Source organism: Patagioenas fasciata, chromosome 9 (genome assembly GCF_037038585.1).
Source record: "Patagioenas fasciata isolate bPatFas1 chromosome 9, bPatFas1.hap1, whole genome shotgun sequence".
Classification (NCBI taxonomy): domain Eukaryota; kingdom Metazoa; phylum Chordata; class Aves; order Columbiformes; family Columbidae; genus Patagioenas; species Patagioenas fasciata.
The window spans coordinates 29,708,342-29,724,817 of record NC_092528.1 but is presented as its reverse complement, the minus strand read 5'-3'; the positions used below and the strand labels follow the sequence as shown (position 1 = coordinate 29,724,817).

Genomic DNA, 16,476 nt, shown 5'->3' with positions numbered 1-16,476 from the left:
CAAATTAAGATTTGCTCTGTTCACTTAAACAGAAATAACACCCTACCTGCCTTCCACAATATCATGTTATCTTCTCACTACAGGGTACCTACTGCTCCGTGACAGACAGAAAGTGATTTATTTCAATAGCAATTCATCCAGCAAAGCTCAGTTCTGCTTTGCACTGTGCTTCGCTAGCAAAACAGTAGCCATCAAATTAACGACAGGAATCGCAATAAAGGTCCCAGATGTCCAGAAGGGATGTGAGGGCTGAATACAAACTTGAACAATACTAAATTCTCTAACGAGCGATGGCTGGACTGGCTTGAAGAACTGAAGGATGTGTCATCTTGGGAAGTCAGGGAAGGCTTCGATCAGAAAATACCACCCCAGCTACAACGCCGTTAAGATAATGAGGGTTGTGCAGAACACTGGGCAATTTGAAGGGCCTACACATTTGTAAAAAGAAAAGGAAACAAACCAACAAAAAAACCTCCACGTTGCAATAAAGTTGGCAAAGACTGTCAAAACAGCTTAAGCTCCATGCAAGCAAGAAACAGCTGCATCAAGAGAAAGTGAAAGTTAATCAAACTGATCTCCAAAAGCTGGACAACGATAGAACTGATAGACTCTCGACTGCATACGAATTCTAAGAGATATAACTTTACATGGTTCACAGAATTTTTTTCTCATGCATATAATCTTTCTTGACATTTTTTTTCTGATCTGGAGGAGACACCATTTTCCTGACCTTCCTCTCATTGTGTCTGTTAGCTGACATCTTTATGAAGCACTCCAACATTAGCCAGAGTCCTAGGATGGCAACTTTAGGTTAGACAAAAAAAAAGTCTGGTAAAATTTATAAGCAAATGAACGCAAAAGTCTTACCGAGGAAAATGCAAATCGACAGTAAGGGACTGGTTTAGAATTTCTTGGTCACACACAACTAAAATCTTGAGCAGCAAGAGAAACCATCTGCTAAGCTGCAAGAATCCCTCACTTCAAATCTCTGCCACTGACTGATGTCACTTGGAGTAATCCAACTTCTAGTAGTAAACTGATAGCCCTGCAAAGGTCCTAATGCACCCTGGAAAAGATGCTGGGGCCCACCTCTACATGGTGTTATTCAGGAATCTTTATTCCTAAACTGTAGCTCTTTGTTGCACTTTCACATAATCCACTTAGAGGAGAAGGGCAAGCATTCATACCTCCTAGACATTACACTTAACAACAGAGATCTTAACTAAAGCTGCATCAGTTTCACATATAAAGTGTTTCCGAATGTACAGCTCCTGCGACATGCTGATTTTTTAATGTCTGTGGAGAAAAATCCTTCAACCTCTCTAAATATGATTTGGATTTTTCCTACATACCATAGTGGTACATAAATCAAAAAAAAAAGAGAGAGAAAAATCGCATAGCAGAGTTTTAGAAGTCATCTTCTTCATGAAGGTAGTAATGGCCCTCATGTATTTTTTCAATCAACTGTCAAAGCATTATCCAAGCAGAACATGAAATATTATTATTACCGTACTATTTTAATAATACTGGAAAACCGACTAAATCAATTAACAGAAGGTCTGACTCAGTGCAGTTGTTCTTTTGCTCACTATTTACACACACAATTTCGAACTTTACAGAAGCAGGATGTTAGAAATATAAATGTGGAAACTGAGAAAGATAAGGGATGAAAAAGGCAGGAATTAAGAGCACTGGCTGGCCTACCAAAATCCCTCCATCCCATGTTTATCACCGAAAGAAAAAGAACAGAAAACCATAGAAAGCAGCTCAGTTAATATTGATGGTTGACTGATGTTCTGAAGAACATCTCTGTCTACGCAAACCTCGTCCCCCAGCACAAAACTATTTGGCATGTAAATATTAATTGATACAAATGAATCTTCCTTTCAGCTTTCACAAAAGCTTCAATTTCCACCTTCAGAGCTCTACAGGCAATATCTTATTAGATCCAGCTGCCTAAAATTCATCAGAAAATTCAGCACCAAGTATTGCAAAAATCACAACTTGGTTGAACTTCTCATTGTCCCTCCACATCTATACCTGAGAAACAAGAGGGAGCCAATCTTCAAACACTGACCCAAAGATGTCCTGCTTTTGTTCCATAATATTCCTTGGGAAGCACTAAGTACCTTGAGAAAATCTCGGCCTCCACTCTGTAACCTGAACTCTCAGCCCTCCTAATTTTTCAGTGCAACTACTGCCAAAACTCAAGAGAAATCACCAAAATTTCATGCAAGGAATTAATTTCCTCTGCCATTTTCAAATATATATTATTTCTTTCCATCTGTACAGGAAGCCATGCTGGACACAGTAGGTCCAGACCAGTAATGCCCAGGAACAAACTTCTGTTCCAGTCACGGTGAACCTCACCAAAATAAGTTCCCCCTATCAAAGGAAACATACTAGATCCACAAATTCAAAGTTCTAGCCAAAACATGGGCAGAAGTTACCCATCAGTCCCATTAAAGCTATCGCTAGGTCCCCGTGAAAGCTCTTATATCAACAGGGTGATGGGCAGATGATCATTATTATTATTATTTTTATTATTATTATTATCCTGATGGAAACTCTCAGCAGCAATTGACCATGATTTGTTCTGTCTGGAAAGCTGGTAGAGATTTAGAGCAGCACATCGCATTCCGTGTTGAGAAACTCCCAGCGCTACTATTTGTGTAGAAATACAGCTTTACCACCAAGATCTTTGACCACTGACAAAAGAACACAAACCAAGTTTAGTATGTTGACGCAATCGGCTTCTTTGTGGCACATTAGTACTGCTACCAGTGGGATCATTTCATTGACTTAGTCTGGAAACTTCGACAGCATTAGCAAGTGAGTAAAACACAAAGGTACATGTACTGGTTGGGCCAAACCAAGGTAATTTTCCATTAGGTTTGTGGGACTACGGTGGGTCTGTGGATTCCCTGATGGAGGGCATGGGAACAGAAATTAGCCTTGAAGATATGAAGGCCTACCCATGAGAAAGATGGGAGTAAAGGATTATCCGGAGATGTTAAGGATGTACCCGTGAGAGAGAAGGGAGTAGAAGAGTAATGTTGATGATAGCAAAAATAGCCAATGAGATGGTACTGCTGTAACTTGTAACCAAGAGTGAAGAGACACATGAATTGGTAAAACTGTATAAAAACACACTTGTGGCAATAAATGGCATCTACTACTTCCATTCTGGAAGAACTTGGTCCATGTCGTTTGTCCATCTCAGCCACGATAGAGGTTAATTAATTTTCTCGTTAATAGTTAGCACAGTCCTTTGTTTTGAATGTAGTTTGTGAATAGTAAGATAGCACCCTGGGATGCAGTTAATGTTTTATTCCAGTAACTCTGCAGTGCTTAGGCCTTAGCATGAAAGAATGTAAGAACTCACTAATGTTGACACTTTTATCACAAGGTCAATGTAAACCAGCAGATTTTGTCAAGGATCAACCCCTGTAGGTTTAAGAAGAAACACTATCATCTGAACTACCAGGTTTCCACACTGTAGGTTTTTTGTAATGGAAATAAAGGGGCTGGGCTGTTAAGAAAATTTCATTTTACTGCTATTTTTTTGTATTTTGTTCAAAGAAAGTAGTAGATCAAGAAGAGAGCCCTAATGTTTTTCCTTAAAGAAAAAGGATGAGAGAAGGGAGGGGAAACATGCGCAAAAAATTCTTGACGGTGTGGAATGTAATTCCCATTACAGTTCTGAGAAGAAAGGAGATAAAATCTGTCCTGAACTGTATGGACTGCTTCATAATAAATGTAAAATATTAAAAGAACTAGTTACCTAAGATTTCTTTACTGAAAGGGGGATATGAATATATCTACCTTCATGCAAGTCGGGCAAAATCAAATCCTCATCTCTTTGGCGAGAAGAAGAAAAAAACCAAAGCAGGCAATCAAACCTTCTTGCTCCCACTTCCCTTTCACAAAACAGAATCCGTACGCTGGAATACAGCAGCTATGATATTGGATCATATAGTCCACTATTAGTACACTACTCTAATGGACAAATAGCAGCATACTGGATATACATATGTATATATATAGCTGACAGCACAGTGAACATATATACTGGCCTTACACCTCTGACAACAGTCAGAATTTGATGCTTCCGAGGGATATTCAAGATTCCACAGAAGCCAGATACAAAAGATGCTCCTGTGACACGTCCAAGAGATCGGCCACATTGATACTAAACATCATGGTAAAGCAATTTGGGGAACTTGGTCATCTTCAGTTTTCATAACGATAAGCGATACAGTGTCTATGCAGGCATGTGGTGCAGATGTATTTAAAGTCAGTGGTTTATGAAACTGAGAAAAAGTGGTAGAAATTGACACTACATTATAAAATTAAATATCTTCTGTCAGAGGTATGTTCGATAATATTGTATCATTGCAATACAGGACATTAAATTTGAAATAGCTATTAATTTTACACCCATGCAGCTAGATTACAGGTGTATGATATTGCATTCCTCATGTATTTAAGCGACATAAGCACAAAGTGGTATGAAATTATAAATATATTAAATTGACTTACCATCAGAACTTGTCAGAACAAAGCTCTCAGCATGGGATTGCTTCTTCCCACCTACACTTCTGGGAAACCAGTGGAGATCTATGGGATAAATATCATCTGGAAGTTTCACTACTCGGGTAGTCTCACTAGTTAAAAGGTTCCATTTCATAATTTGGTGATCATCACTGCAGGAATATAGCTCGTCAGCTGTGGTCCATCCCACACAGCTAACTAATTCTTTATGTTTAATTCAATTAAGGAATACTGAACATTTAAATATGAAAAACAAGCTTACAAAATATCTCATCTAGGCTACACAAAACTAAAGGAACATAACAGGGAGATAATTTTGATATGATTACATGGAGTGTTTTATATAAAGAAATACGAATCTTCATTATTTCTTTGCTCTTTTGTTTCAAGAAAAGAGCTGGTATAAATTCAGCAAAAAATAAAGCAAACTAGGACGTAAAAATAGAGTTATTATGATGCATACTTACTGAAATATAGATGAAATACTGGGTTACACCTCTAGAAGGGTCTGAGTGCACAATGCAAGTGCAAAACACCAGTTTATTAACACATCATACATAAATTGTTGACATACCTCATTTATTAGCAGGAAGATTACAATTTTGTTTACATCTGTGACACGTGTGTCTTATTACAAACAAGTAGATATAACACTACTCGTATTTACAGTTTGGAAAAGCTTTTATCTTATTGCCACAAGTAAGAAGGGAAAGAAAAACTCAGATCTTTCTAGCAAAACATTGATGGCTTTCTGAAGGGAAGGTGTTGCTCTAAGAGTGCTCAACATCTCTTTAAACATTGCCCTTAAAGGTTGCACTGAATGGTAAGACGAAGAAAAGACAAAGAACAAAAAGCCACCTGCAAATTTACAAATATTTTACTATGACATGTATGATAAAGAAACCCCATCTGGAAAAGAAGCTATTCAGAATTAACACGCTGCTTTACGGTTTGTTCTGAGACAAAGGATATGTTTTGGTTCCTTTAGAAGTGAAGTCTTCAGTCTCATTTCAGTTGTCTGGATGAAGCATTAACATACGTAGGTATAACTGCAATAAAACAAAAAAACCCCCACATATATAAGTAGCCAAAATTAAAAATGAAGGCAGTAACACCAAAATCAAAAAGCTTTGAAATAAGTAGCATTACATTAGTACTGTGGCAAAATAAGCACCAGAACAGACCTGAGCTGTAAGGGCATTCAGTTTGTACAGTTCCTAACCCTATATTTATCTCAACCCACACGTTTTCTCACTTTTACTGTTCTGATTCTCTCCCCGCCGCATCGGGCTGCGTGGTGCACAGTGGCCAGCTGGGGTTAATCACAACTTAGGAACATTTTGCTGAAACGCTGGAGGTTGAAACACTGGAATTCTCTTGTGCTGACAAATAGCCATGAAGATAGTGAGGGAAAACCTGGAGCTGCAAACTTCTCAAGGAACTCCAGGCTTAGCAAGCGCACTGTGAGAAAATTTAGAGGAAGAAGCTGTACTATGAAAATAATCCTAGACAACACGCTAGCCTTTCATCCATCCCTATTTGTAATGTCCATGATACTTTACTGCAAAACAGTAATTCCAAAAGTAGTTCAACGGGGTCCCATCATTTCATCCTCTTCCTTCTTGCGACAGCAAAAACATTTCTGTGCCTGTGCCTGGGCAGGGCACTGGTCTAGGTTAAAGCTTTTGTGTATTCCAGGATGGAAAAAAGCGAGAGCAAGTGGGTGTGAGCAAGCAATATACTCTGAGAAGAGCATGACAACGCACAGCGTGGCCTTCTAACCTTCTGGAATTGATTCACCATGAAAACGATCGCGTGTCAAACAGCTACTACACAGAATTTAAGAAGTATTAAAAGGATAACAGTCTTAAAACATATAATCTTGTGTGCCAGAAGTATAAGTTATTTTCAACCCTGCTTTACATTAATTGATGGACACAAACAATAGTTCAATTATTTTAAAATAACTATATGTCTTATATTTGAATGCCTGATTTTCTTCGACTCTTATCCCAAGACCACACAGGGAACCTGATCATCAAGGTATATAAAAGGGGCCCACGGTTGCACTAAACTTTCCAAGTAATCACGTCCTTCACTTCTGTGTGGTGGCAATGCCTTCGTTCAGCACCTACATGTTCAGGATACACTGCAAAGTTTTCTGCTGATCAGTCGCAGGCTTTGTCCCCGTGCTGTAAATTCTAAAGCTAAATCCTTAAACATTAACCTTACAACTTGTATACAGCAAAGAAACAGCAGGGAGTAGAAGAACGTTTAAGATTTATTCTCCACTTTAACGTAAGCATTTCTTCTGCTTAACAGAACACCTCACGTTTATTCGGATGCATGGATCTCATCTGCTGCTATTTTCTACACACAGAGCTTGCTAAACCCACCTTTTCAGTTGCCCCTTGGTAGTTTTTAATTGTTTATTTCTTAAGCTTTCAGCAGGCATGTCACTATTGTCACCTTCCAGCTTGCCATCCCTCCCCGCTCCCACTACACAGGCACTCAAAATCCTTAAAAAGTTATCGCAGAATTCTATTATTTTACTTTGAAAGACAGGGCCAGAACTTTATAATAATATTTGAAAGCGGCTTAAACACTCTTTATGTGCACCTAAATGGCAGAACGTCCCCCTTGTGCCGCACAGCTACACCTGTTGTCACCAACAGGTACATCCTCAACCCTCCTAGTACACGCACCCCGAATCACAAGTCTGACAGCAGGTTAGCCGAAAGCATTTACTACGAGGTTTTTTTTAAAAAGGTGCGGCAATAACGAGTTGTTCGGGCACCCAGAGCTTGGCTCAGCTTCTCCCGCGTCCCACAGCCTCACATCGGGCTCCTCGCCCTGTTCTTTCCTCCCTTCAGCCGTTTTTCCCCTTCCAGAGCTGCTGAACTAGGAGACGGGGATCAGAGACAGCGGCTGGAGATTGAGCAAGAGCCGGGGGTGGAGGACGGAGGGGAGGAAAGGGCGGAGATGGCCGCTGCCCCGGGCCGGCTCCTCGCAGCCCCGCCGCCCCCGGGCCGGCTCCTCGCAGCCCCGCCGCCCCCGGGCCGGCTCCTCGCAGCCCCGCCGCCCCCGGGCCGGCTCCTCGCAGCCCCGCTGCCCTGAAACAGCTTCTCACGGCCCCGCTGCCCCCGGGCCGGCTCCGCACAGCCCGGCCGCCCCCAGGGAACCGCGGCTCTTCCCGCCCCGTCCGCTTCTCCTCCCCGGAGCCTCAGGCACCACGTAGACGGCAGAACCCGCTCTCCGGCAGCGCCAGCGCTGTGTTTTCCACACAAAGTTTCCAGCTTCCCAAACGGCAGGTTATCCACACCCCTCCGAGAAAGTGAAGCTGTTAAATTCATGTATACTGTGATTAAATTACAAAAGACGTACCCATCACTAACCAATCGACATGATAAATGCTGATCACCTGCAAAAACGGGGGATATTTCTCAAGTTTTTGATTCTTCTGCACGATAAGAGGGAGACAGAAGATTAAGCGATACATTGTTCAGAAGCAGAGTGCTTAGTTTATATTTAACTAACAACTAATAGATGTAAGAAACTAAAACGATTATAACTAACAACTATTTCTTAGCATAGATGTATGTCAAAATTACCAAAAATTGTAATGCATATGTAATAATTATGTGAATATAAGCAAGGCAAGAGCATCCAGTCTGTGGAGCACTGATGGAGGATGATCCCCAGCGCTGATAACATAAAGAATTGACTCTGCTGTTCAGTTTATTTCTTCGTCTCAAAAGCGGCCTCCCTCCACCGCGCTGCCTCCGGGCGAACACCAGCGCCCGTGTCCCTCTCAGGGCTGCCGGGGGTCGGAACTCTCCCCGCTCCGCCAGCCCCGCTTCCCACACCGCGCCGCGGGTCACGGCTCCCGACCCTCTCGCCCACCGCCGGCGGTGAGTCAGATCGGCCGCCCGACAGCCTCCCACGGCGACCAGGGGAGCGGGATGGCCTTCACCGCCTACCCCAGCCCGTCTTTACCTGCGCCGGGGAGAACGCAGAGCGGCGGGAGCGCCGCTGCCTCAGCGCCGGCTCCCGGTCCCGGCGGCTTCCCGAGGCGGCGGCTCCCGCCCTCCCCGCGGCCAAGCGGCTCCGTCTCTATGGCGACTTCCCGCGAGACTTCTGCTGCTGCTTCCTCCTCCTCGTCCCACCGCCACCTCACGGGCCCTCCCCGCCCAGGTGACACGGCCCGGTGGCGTCACCGCGCCACCCGTTAATTAATACCTCCTTAAAAACCGTCGTGTCCCCGCAATTTATTTTTTGTTTCTTTAACTTCAATAACGGTGCCTATTCACGCCGCCGCTCCGGCCCCCCCCCCCCACCTCACCGCCCGTTGCCGAGCAACCAAGCACCGCCCACTGACCTACTTCTAAAATTAAAATAAATCCTTTCCCCCCGGGGCGGGGGGGCACTGTCACCTTCAACCGCGAGTCTCTCCCCCCCAAAAAACAGCCGCTCTCCGCAGCGAGGGGGTTTATTCTCCCTTTTTTCCTATCGCGCCCAGCCCGTCCGCGCAGTAACCGAAAACAAGATGGCGCGGAGCGGCGCTATTTTTTCTTCCCCCTGCTTTCAAACCCGCGGGAGCCCGCCCCCCTCCCTTCCCAGCATGCCCCGCGCTTTTCTAACGAATTTCGGTTCGAGTTCGCCGTTTGGGCGCCATTTTCGAGTGTAGAAGCCGCCGAGTTGCGGTGGGAGCCGGAGCTGCCCGTGCTGCCGCGACTTGGAGCCTCGCTGAGGCTGGACGTCGGCAGACCTAGGAGGTACCAGCCCCATGGGGGAGCTCGGCGGGCAGAGTGGGCGGCGGTTCGCCGGAGGGCAGGTGGAGTTGGGGGGTTTCACCCGCTGGCGAGCGGGGCGGCCGAAGAGCCCTCAGGGCGATTCCCCGGGCACGGGGCGCTGAGGGGGAGCGGCGGGCTCTGCCTTGCGCCTTGTTCTTCGCTTTTTCTTTCCGCTCTGAGGGAGCGAAAGGCGGCAGCAGCCCCTTCTCCCCGGGCCCGGAGGCCGGGCGGGGGCTGCCCCGCCGAGGGCCCTTCCCGAGGGGTCCGGGCTGCCCGACGGCCGCTCGGTCCCGCTCCGACGGGGCGCAGCGCCCGGTGTGTCCGACCTGGCTGGTGTCGGTAGATGCGTTTGAGGAGGGGGGGATGAGAGGAGGGTCCTCTGCAGCCCCATGTTTCCTGCTGTGGCCTTTGGGGACCGTGAATCGGAGACCCACCTGGGATGGGGAAGCACAGAGATACGGTTCGGTAGGACAGGGCCCGGTTTTAATCTGCTTACAAAGCGAAGACCCCTCCATAACTCGCTCTGCCTGCTCATCTTATGCTTGAAACGTGAGAGTGAAATAATAAGAAAGTCCATAACGACTTGGAAAGACTGTGACAAGGGCGCAGTTGGACTCCTTAGGTTAACGGATGGATTAAAAAAAATGCCAAGAATTTTTCACTGACTTAAGTTATCGCTATCAAATGAAATCGGCTGATAAAAAGGAAGCTTTTCTGTTCCTCTCTGACTGTCTTTTTCGCCCTACCCGTAACAAAACCGGCACTTGGCAGGAGATCGTCGGGAGATGCTTTTAACAAACACCTTAAGCTGAGTCGGGGGAGGGGCTGGGCACGAATTTCGGCAATTTGTTAGAGGGTTATGTGGCAGCTGATTTCTCGCGATTTAAAAGCAGAGGTCAAGTAGTTATGCGTGTTCATTCTGTTGAAGTATCTGCGGGGGGAAGGGTTGGTAAGGTAAATAGGTCTATATTGCACAATTCTGTTGGAGTGGAGCAGTTTTGGAAAAAAAAGAGATCTGGTACTTTGAGAGGCTGTAATTGTCTGAGACAGCCATTGCGGAACACTTCTTAACAGGGGCATAGACTCAAATTGCCTTAAAATGAGTTCTTTCTCTCATTTCCCCCTCCTCCCCCATTGTCCCAAATGAAGGACTCTCATGAGAGTGTGGGTTGGGGGTAGGTCTGAAAACGTCAAATGATTGGCACCAATTGTAAGATGACTTTCTAACCACGTCAGTTTTTTTATCTGGTGAGAAGTAAACTTTCTCATGTCTGTTTTTCTGCGAACTAACTTCGCCACTTGCTGCAATTTAAACTCTTTGGAGAGAGTTTCGCTCCTGCACTCGTGTTTCTTCTCGTCCGTTGCTTTCTATTTATAATTTTGGGAGCTGTGCTCAAGTGCCAGCTGATGGACTTTTGTAACGTTTTGCTCTTGATCAGTTAACTTCACAACTAGATTAAGGTATTTTGTTTTGCTTTCTCCGTTAAATGTTGAATGCTGCGTATATTGGTCGTGTTATATTTTGTGAAATGCATGTGTTGATTTAAACCGTTTAAGGGTCAAGTCTTTGCTGTAATTATGCAGGTCTTTTTGTTTATCTATATAAAATATATAGTCAGTGTGGACTGTTGGAAAAAAAAATGCGTGTCAGGTCTGAACCGTGTATGTAAAAAGTGCTTGCAGAAGATATATGGCTACTCAGTTTGTTATTGCGAATGTGTGTTTAACTCTTCTGCCCCCAGCATCACGGTTGTGTTCTCTGAGCGTAGTCCCTGTGTTGAACATGGCTGTGGGAGTTCTCAGTAGGGAGATTCGTGGTGTTTCTACAGATTAGGGTAGGGCCGTTGTTTTTTTGGGGGGTGATATATGTTAAAATATGTAATTATGAGGCTAAGCTTGGAGTTTTGTTTCAAATTTGGATTTTTGTCTTTAAAGTACCTCTGGTCTCTAGTTTCTAAATTAGCCAAGCCTCTGGGCAAAGGTGTAGGTATATTCCTTAGGGGGCTGTAGTTCAATGCTTAGATCATGGGGTTTTCTTGTTTGTGTTAGCAAAGGAGATAGATCCCTTCAGTAGTTTGATTGCTTGGAATGGAAGGGGAACAGCCAACAGGGAGCATGCCAAGCAAGAGGACCAAAACCTCAACAGCAGCCCGACGGCGGAAAGGCAGAGATCCCTCCGAGGAGTCCTCCAGTGACATGGAAGTGGAAAATGAAGGTGACACAGAGCCTGCCAAAGTGCCCCCACAAGGTACGTCTGGAGATTGTTGTGCTGATGGTGTGTAAACTTGATAATAGAGCCTGTTTAGCAACAACGTTCAGTAGAATTTGTCAACTGTTCCAGATAGGATTTGCTCTTTTCTCTTCTAGAAAGGAATATTGAAACCCTTGGCTCCTGGCAAGTTTAAACTGCTTTTAAAATGGTGTGTTAAAGTGTTTGGACCAGTGATTAGTGCAAGTGCAAAAGCAACTTGTAGGCTTTCTCCTAATAAAACCTATTTCATATTCCTGATCTGTAACATTGTACTTAGGATTGTGGTACAACAGCAAGATTTTTCACATTTATGTGCAGCCAATGGTATGGGATTTCTTGGAATGGAATAAATGTCAAGTTTATGTACTTAACTCTTAAAATGATTTGGCTTTTTTTTTTTTTTTTTCATGAAGCAGTGTATTTTGTTGAGTTTCTTGAGTTGAGTTTTTGCTGAAAATGTCTGGAAAAACAGCAGTGTGTGTCTTTTTAGGTAGCCAGAGATGCAATTATTAAAGCAAGGTATTTGACAAATAGATTAAAATGTTGAAATTGGTGGTGAAAACTACTGTCTATTTGGAGAAGAACTTGCTAGTAACTGTTGAAAAGCTGCTTTGCTTACAACTACTGATATCCAGGGGGCCAGTTTGTTTTCGTAACAAACTTCCTGTCTTTGCAGAGTAGTTGTGCTGTCATTACAGCTTTCAGAGCATTGTGCAGCGATCCCCAAATCTTGCAGAGTGACTTGTGAGCACGCTTGAAATGTGGCTTTGCACTTATTAATTAGAAAGACTTTGCCTGTTTCGGATTTGGAGGCTTATTGTGACGGTTGTAGCTATTGTAATTGCAGAGTGCCTATTAAAGTGTGTTAGAATAAGAATTACATAATGAAAGAACAAGCTCACTAGTGAATCGATGGGACATCATAAGTATCTCTTTTTAGAGAATTCAGTTCATGGAAAGAAGAATTTTAATTCCACTGAGCTCATTTTAATAATTACAGACGAAAGTATAGGTTTTGTTCTTATAGAAAAGATGTTTGCTTTTCCAGTTGAACATTTTAAAAGGTGTCTAGTCATTGAGAGCTTATAGTCTTTTTTTTTTTTCCTTTCTGTTTATTTTGGATGCTTTTTAGCAGTCTCAAATGAGGTGCTTGATAATCGGAGTGTAGAAGAGATTTTGGGTAGCATCCCTCCTCCCCCACCTCCAGCAATGGCCAATGAAGCTGGTGCTCCTCGTCTCATGATAACTCATATTGTAAACCAGAACTTCAAATCCTATGCAGGGGAGCAAACTTTGGGACCTTTTCATAAGGTATTTTTCTTTTACCTTAAGCGTTTTTTAAACAGAGGTAAGACTTCGCTGTGTGTTAGTATTCCTTCCTGTATTTTCATGTAAGCTTGCCTCAAAGGAACTGAAAAATATTTAAGTTTTAGAGCTACTTATATAGTGCTTTTCTAAATTTTCATTATTGGGCAGCAGAAAAAAACAGTGAAGTGCAACTTTCTGATGCTGTACAATTTTAACTTATCAGTAAACCTTAAAAACCCACACTTTTCTCTTTATTTCGTTTGCTGGGAAACTTTTAGGGGTGTGTTTGAAGAATGAGAATATGTTTTAGTGCCCACGAGAGACTTACGTAGCTAATCATGAAACTTTCCTTGCGAACATGCTTGCTCAGTGCAGTATCGCTTTGAGTTAACAAGTTAAAATTTAGAAAGCTGAGCTGAGTTGAGGTGTGTTTTTGTTTTTCTTAAATAAGTTGTGCTGCTTTACCTTTGGCAGTAAAAGCTAAGCTAGCAGATAGTCTGCAGTTTCATGCAGTAGAAATAATTGTGATTTAAACTGTTCACAAATGAAATGGGTGATGTACACAGGCCAGGATTTATTTCCCTTTGAATGTCACTTTTTTCCTTCTATTATGCAGTGTTTTTCATGTATTATTGGGCCAAATGGCAGTGGAAAATCCAATATCATTGATGCAATGCTTTTTGTGTTCGGGTATCGAGCACAAAAAATCAGATCCAAAAAACTCTCTGTGCTGATCCATAATTCTGACAAACATACGGACATCCAGAGTTGTTCTGTGGAAGTTCACTTCCAAAAGATCATTGACAAGGTATGTATGCTGCTATTCAGAACAGTGGAGACTTTCTTTTTCTTTAAGGATTTGAAAACTTTTAATATTGGTTATTTTCGTTTGAGCTGGAGAAAACTTCATAGCATGACTAGTTTATCTTTGGGATGTAAAACACGAATTCAAAGTTAATTAGCTTAAAAATTCCTCTGAGTAGTGTTGTTCTTAAAATATTAGTAGGGATTATTTTTTGAATTTTCTTTTACATGTCCATTTTTAAACTATTCAGAAAATGTAATAATTTTAAGAAGTCATTTTAGAGTTGTCATCTCTTTTACCTCAAGTAAATAAAACTTATTTCTTAAATTAATAGGACCCTTAAGAAGTTATAAGTCTTCATTAGCACATGCTATATATTCTTAAATTTATAATATCAGTGTATATATCAAGAAATAAAACCCATTTAAACAAAACTTTTCAAACCAATTAGAAACTATTTTAGGTTATCTAAATTTAGAAAAAGATATAATGAATCTGAAACTTTCTTATTTACACTTTATATACTGTAAATATGCCTGCAATTTTAAAACAGATTTTTCAACAAGAATTCTGCAACTTGAGTCCTACCACTAAAATTTTTTGAACCTGATATTTTACTTGAATGAAATAAAGTGTTGGCAAATTAAAAAAAATAAATTTTGGCTGCCACTTTTTGTGTCAATTAAAAAGCTCTGGGAAGCTGGGTTGATTTATGTCAGTTACAGCGCAAGGAATTTATTTTTCTTTATTTCAATTGATTTTTTGTGGACACATTCGAGCTGAAGTCTGAACTACTGAGTTTGGGGTCAGTTAAAATAGTGGGAAGTGTACATTGAAATTGCAAAAATTGTGTTAATAAAGTGGCAAAACGTCCAGCCTCTGAAGGAACTGTTTTAAAAGGCTTCCCCCCTGCTTTGGTTTGATGTACATACACACATACCTTTTGCTTGTATTTCTAATAACCAGATTCAAAATTATTTTGGTTTTTCACTTTGTGTTACCATCTAGGAGCTAACTCTGATCTCAAAAAGTTCTACATACACTAGATGCCAATTTGATGATGCTTTGGGGGGTTAATCTGGAAAAGTGGCAGGCCAGTGTGAGTTTTTATAAGAAGCAGGCATCAATTTTAACTTTTTGAAGTATAGGCCGGGCTTTATTTTAATTGTTGCTCTGTAGGTAAGCCTAAGATATCTTTTTGAAGCTGGTGATGTCACATTTGTCACATCTTTAATGTTTGGGTTTTTTTATCTTGTACAGTTTCTCTTTAGAACTACTCAAAGTGACTCCTTTTCCTAGCACTATAAAAGAGGAGTTTAAACTGCAAGCAGTAGTTGGGTGATTCAGGATTTCCTAATCTAAAATGTAAAGGGTGGAATAGCACAGCCACTTTAAATTTGAAATGGGCCTTTCCCTTTGTGATTTGAAGCAGTGGGTGAAGAGAATAAAAAGTATTTTCAAAGCAATAGCTCATATTAGAGGTTGGAAAGACATAATATGAAGGCTATTCTGTTTAAATGATTTGGGCTAATTTTTGTCCAATTCTCCAGGGTTTTTTAAATTATTTTTGCTCTTTTTTTTTGAGATAGGCAGCTTTAAGACAGTTCTCACTTCTACTAGACTTAAAACCTGAACATGATCAAACTTTTGGGCTTAATTGTGAAATATGAGGTAAACCTGTGACATAGTAATTGTTTTTCTGGCTTTGTTTTTCCTCAAAACAGGAAGGAGATGATTACGAAGTCGTTCCTAACAGCAATTTTTGTGTATCTAGAACAGCCTATAGAGATAATTCTTCTGTCTACTCCATCAATGGAAAGAAAACTACATTCAAAGATGTTGGTATTCTTCTTCGAAGCCATGGAATTGATCTGGACCATAATAGGTTCTTAATTTTACAGGTTGGTGTATGAATAAAAACAGTTTTAAGTAAAGTATTTCCAGTTATAGTAATGAAAAAATACTGTCTAGGTTTTAAGTCTTGTATTTGAGGCCTTAAAGTACTCTAGCAGCACATCATGGTTTGCATGCTCTAATAAAGATGCGAATCATTATTTGCTGCTTTAGAAATTTAAGGAAGAGAAACAGTTGAAGATGCTAATAGAATTTTTTTATTAATCAATTTATGTTCCTGACATGTGGATGAATAGAAGAGTTGTCATACTTGTTCCGCCCTAGCAGCACGTAAATATTGGTGTAGTAAAATAAACCTTAAACCCCAATATTATTGTGCTGCTTAAGCGTGGCAGAGATTCAGCAACTCCTTTATGCTTTAGATAAAAGTACATCGATATTAACTGAAATCTTAGTGATTCTACTGTGAAGTTCTATGGCTGGCATATACTGCTGTGGTTTTACTGGAGAAGTATGTATATAAAAATTAACTGTGCATAAAAATGGAGTGCAAGAAAAAACACATGAAGTGGAGTTTTTGTTTACACTTGTTCAGCAACTGCAGAGCACTCAAAGAATGTCAGGTTTATGACCAATTCAAGCTATGTTTTTAAAAGCTACAGTTTACAACCAAATCTGTAAAAAAAAAAACCAGAATTTGTCAGTATAGTATAATTCATATTCACATTTCACCTTAAAATTGTAAGGCTTGCTGGCATCTGTTTGCTGTTTAAAAGACAGGCTGAAGACAACCACACTTTTTTTTTTTTTTGTTTTCCTAGTTTTTAAATAATAGTGGAGAATTTTGCTGTGTGCCAAACAATCACTTACAATGTAAATTAGGTGAAAGTACTTGATGGAATATTTAAATA

The 16,476-nt window shown here is 41.4% G+C and overlaps 2 protein-coding genes across 12 annotated transcripts in view; one reads left to right on the top strand and one right to left on the bottom strand.

Moving 5' to 3' along the window:
* Nucleotides 1–9,114, bottom strand: part of IFT80 (intraflagellar transport 80) — a 47,563-nt gene extending 38,449 nt beyond the window's left edge. For 5 of the 8 annotated variants that reach the window (XR_010651838.2, XR_011740556.1, XM_071812744.1 and 2 more), the window contains exons 1-3: nucleotides 8,551–8,894; nucleotides 5,531–5,603; nucleotides 4,543–4,768 (exon numbers count right to left, since the gene is read on the bottom strand). Coding sequence is in view for 6 of the 8 variants with exons in the window: in XM_071812744.1 (XP_071668845.1) it covers nucleotides 4,543–4,768; nucleotides 5,531–5,563 (259 nt within the window). In the remaining 2 variants the exon portion in view is untranslated. Of the gene's footprint in view, nucleotides 1–4,542; nucleotides 4,769–5,530; nucleotides 5,604–8,550; nucleotides 8,896–8,932 lie in introns of those variants that run through there. The other 3 variants (XM_071812746.1, XM_071812745.1, XM_065844625.2) reach the window with 2 other exon arrangements.
* A 62-nt stretch (nucleotides 9,115–9,176) lies between these two features.
* The window catches only part of SMC4 (structural maintenance of chromosomes 4), a 32,986-nt gene continuing 25,686 nt past the window's right edge, over nucleotides 9,177–16,476 (top strand). The window contains exons 1-5 of one of the 4 annotated variants that reach the window (XM_065844990.2): nucleotides 9,177–9,329; nucleotides 11,397–11,595; nucleotides 12,734–12,909; nucleotides 13,523–13,714; nucleotides 15,436–15,612. In XM_065844990.2, the coding sequence (XP_065701062.1) occupies nucleotides 11,436–11,595; nucleotides 12,734–12,909; nucleotides 13,523–13,714; nucleotides 15,436–15,612 (705 nt within the window). In that variant the 5' untranslated portion in view covers nucleotides 9,177–9,329; nucleotides 11,397–11,435. Of the gene's footprint in view, nucleotides 9,330–10,623; nucleotides 10,809–11,396; nucleotides 11,596–12,730; nucleotides 12,910–13,522; nucleotides 13,715–15,435; nucleotides 15,613–16,476 lie in introns of those variants that run through there. The other 3 variants (XM_065844988.2, XM_065844989.2, XM_071812742.1) reach the window with 3 other exon arrangements.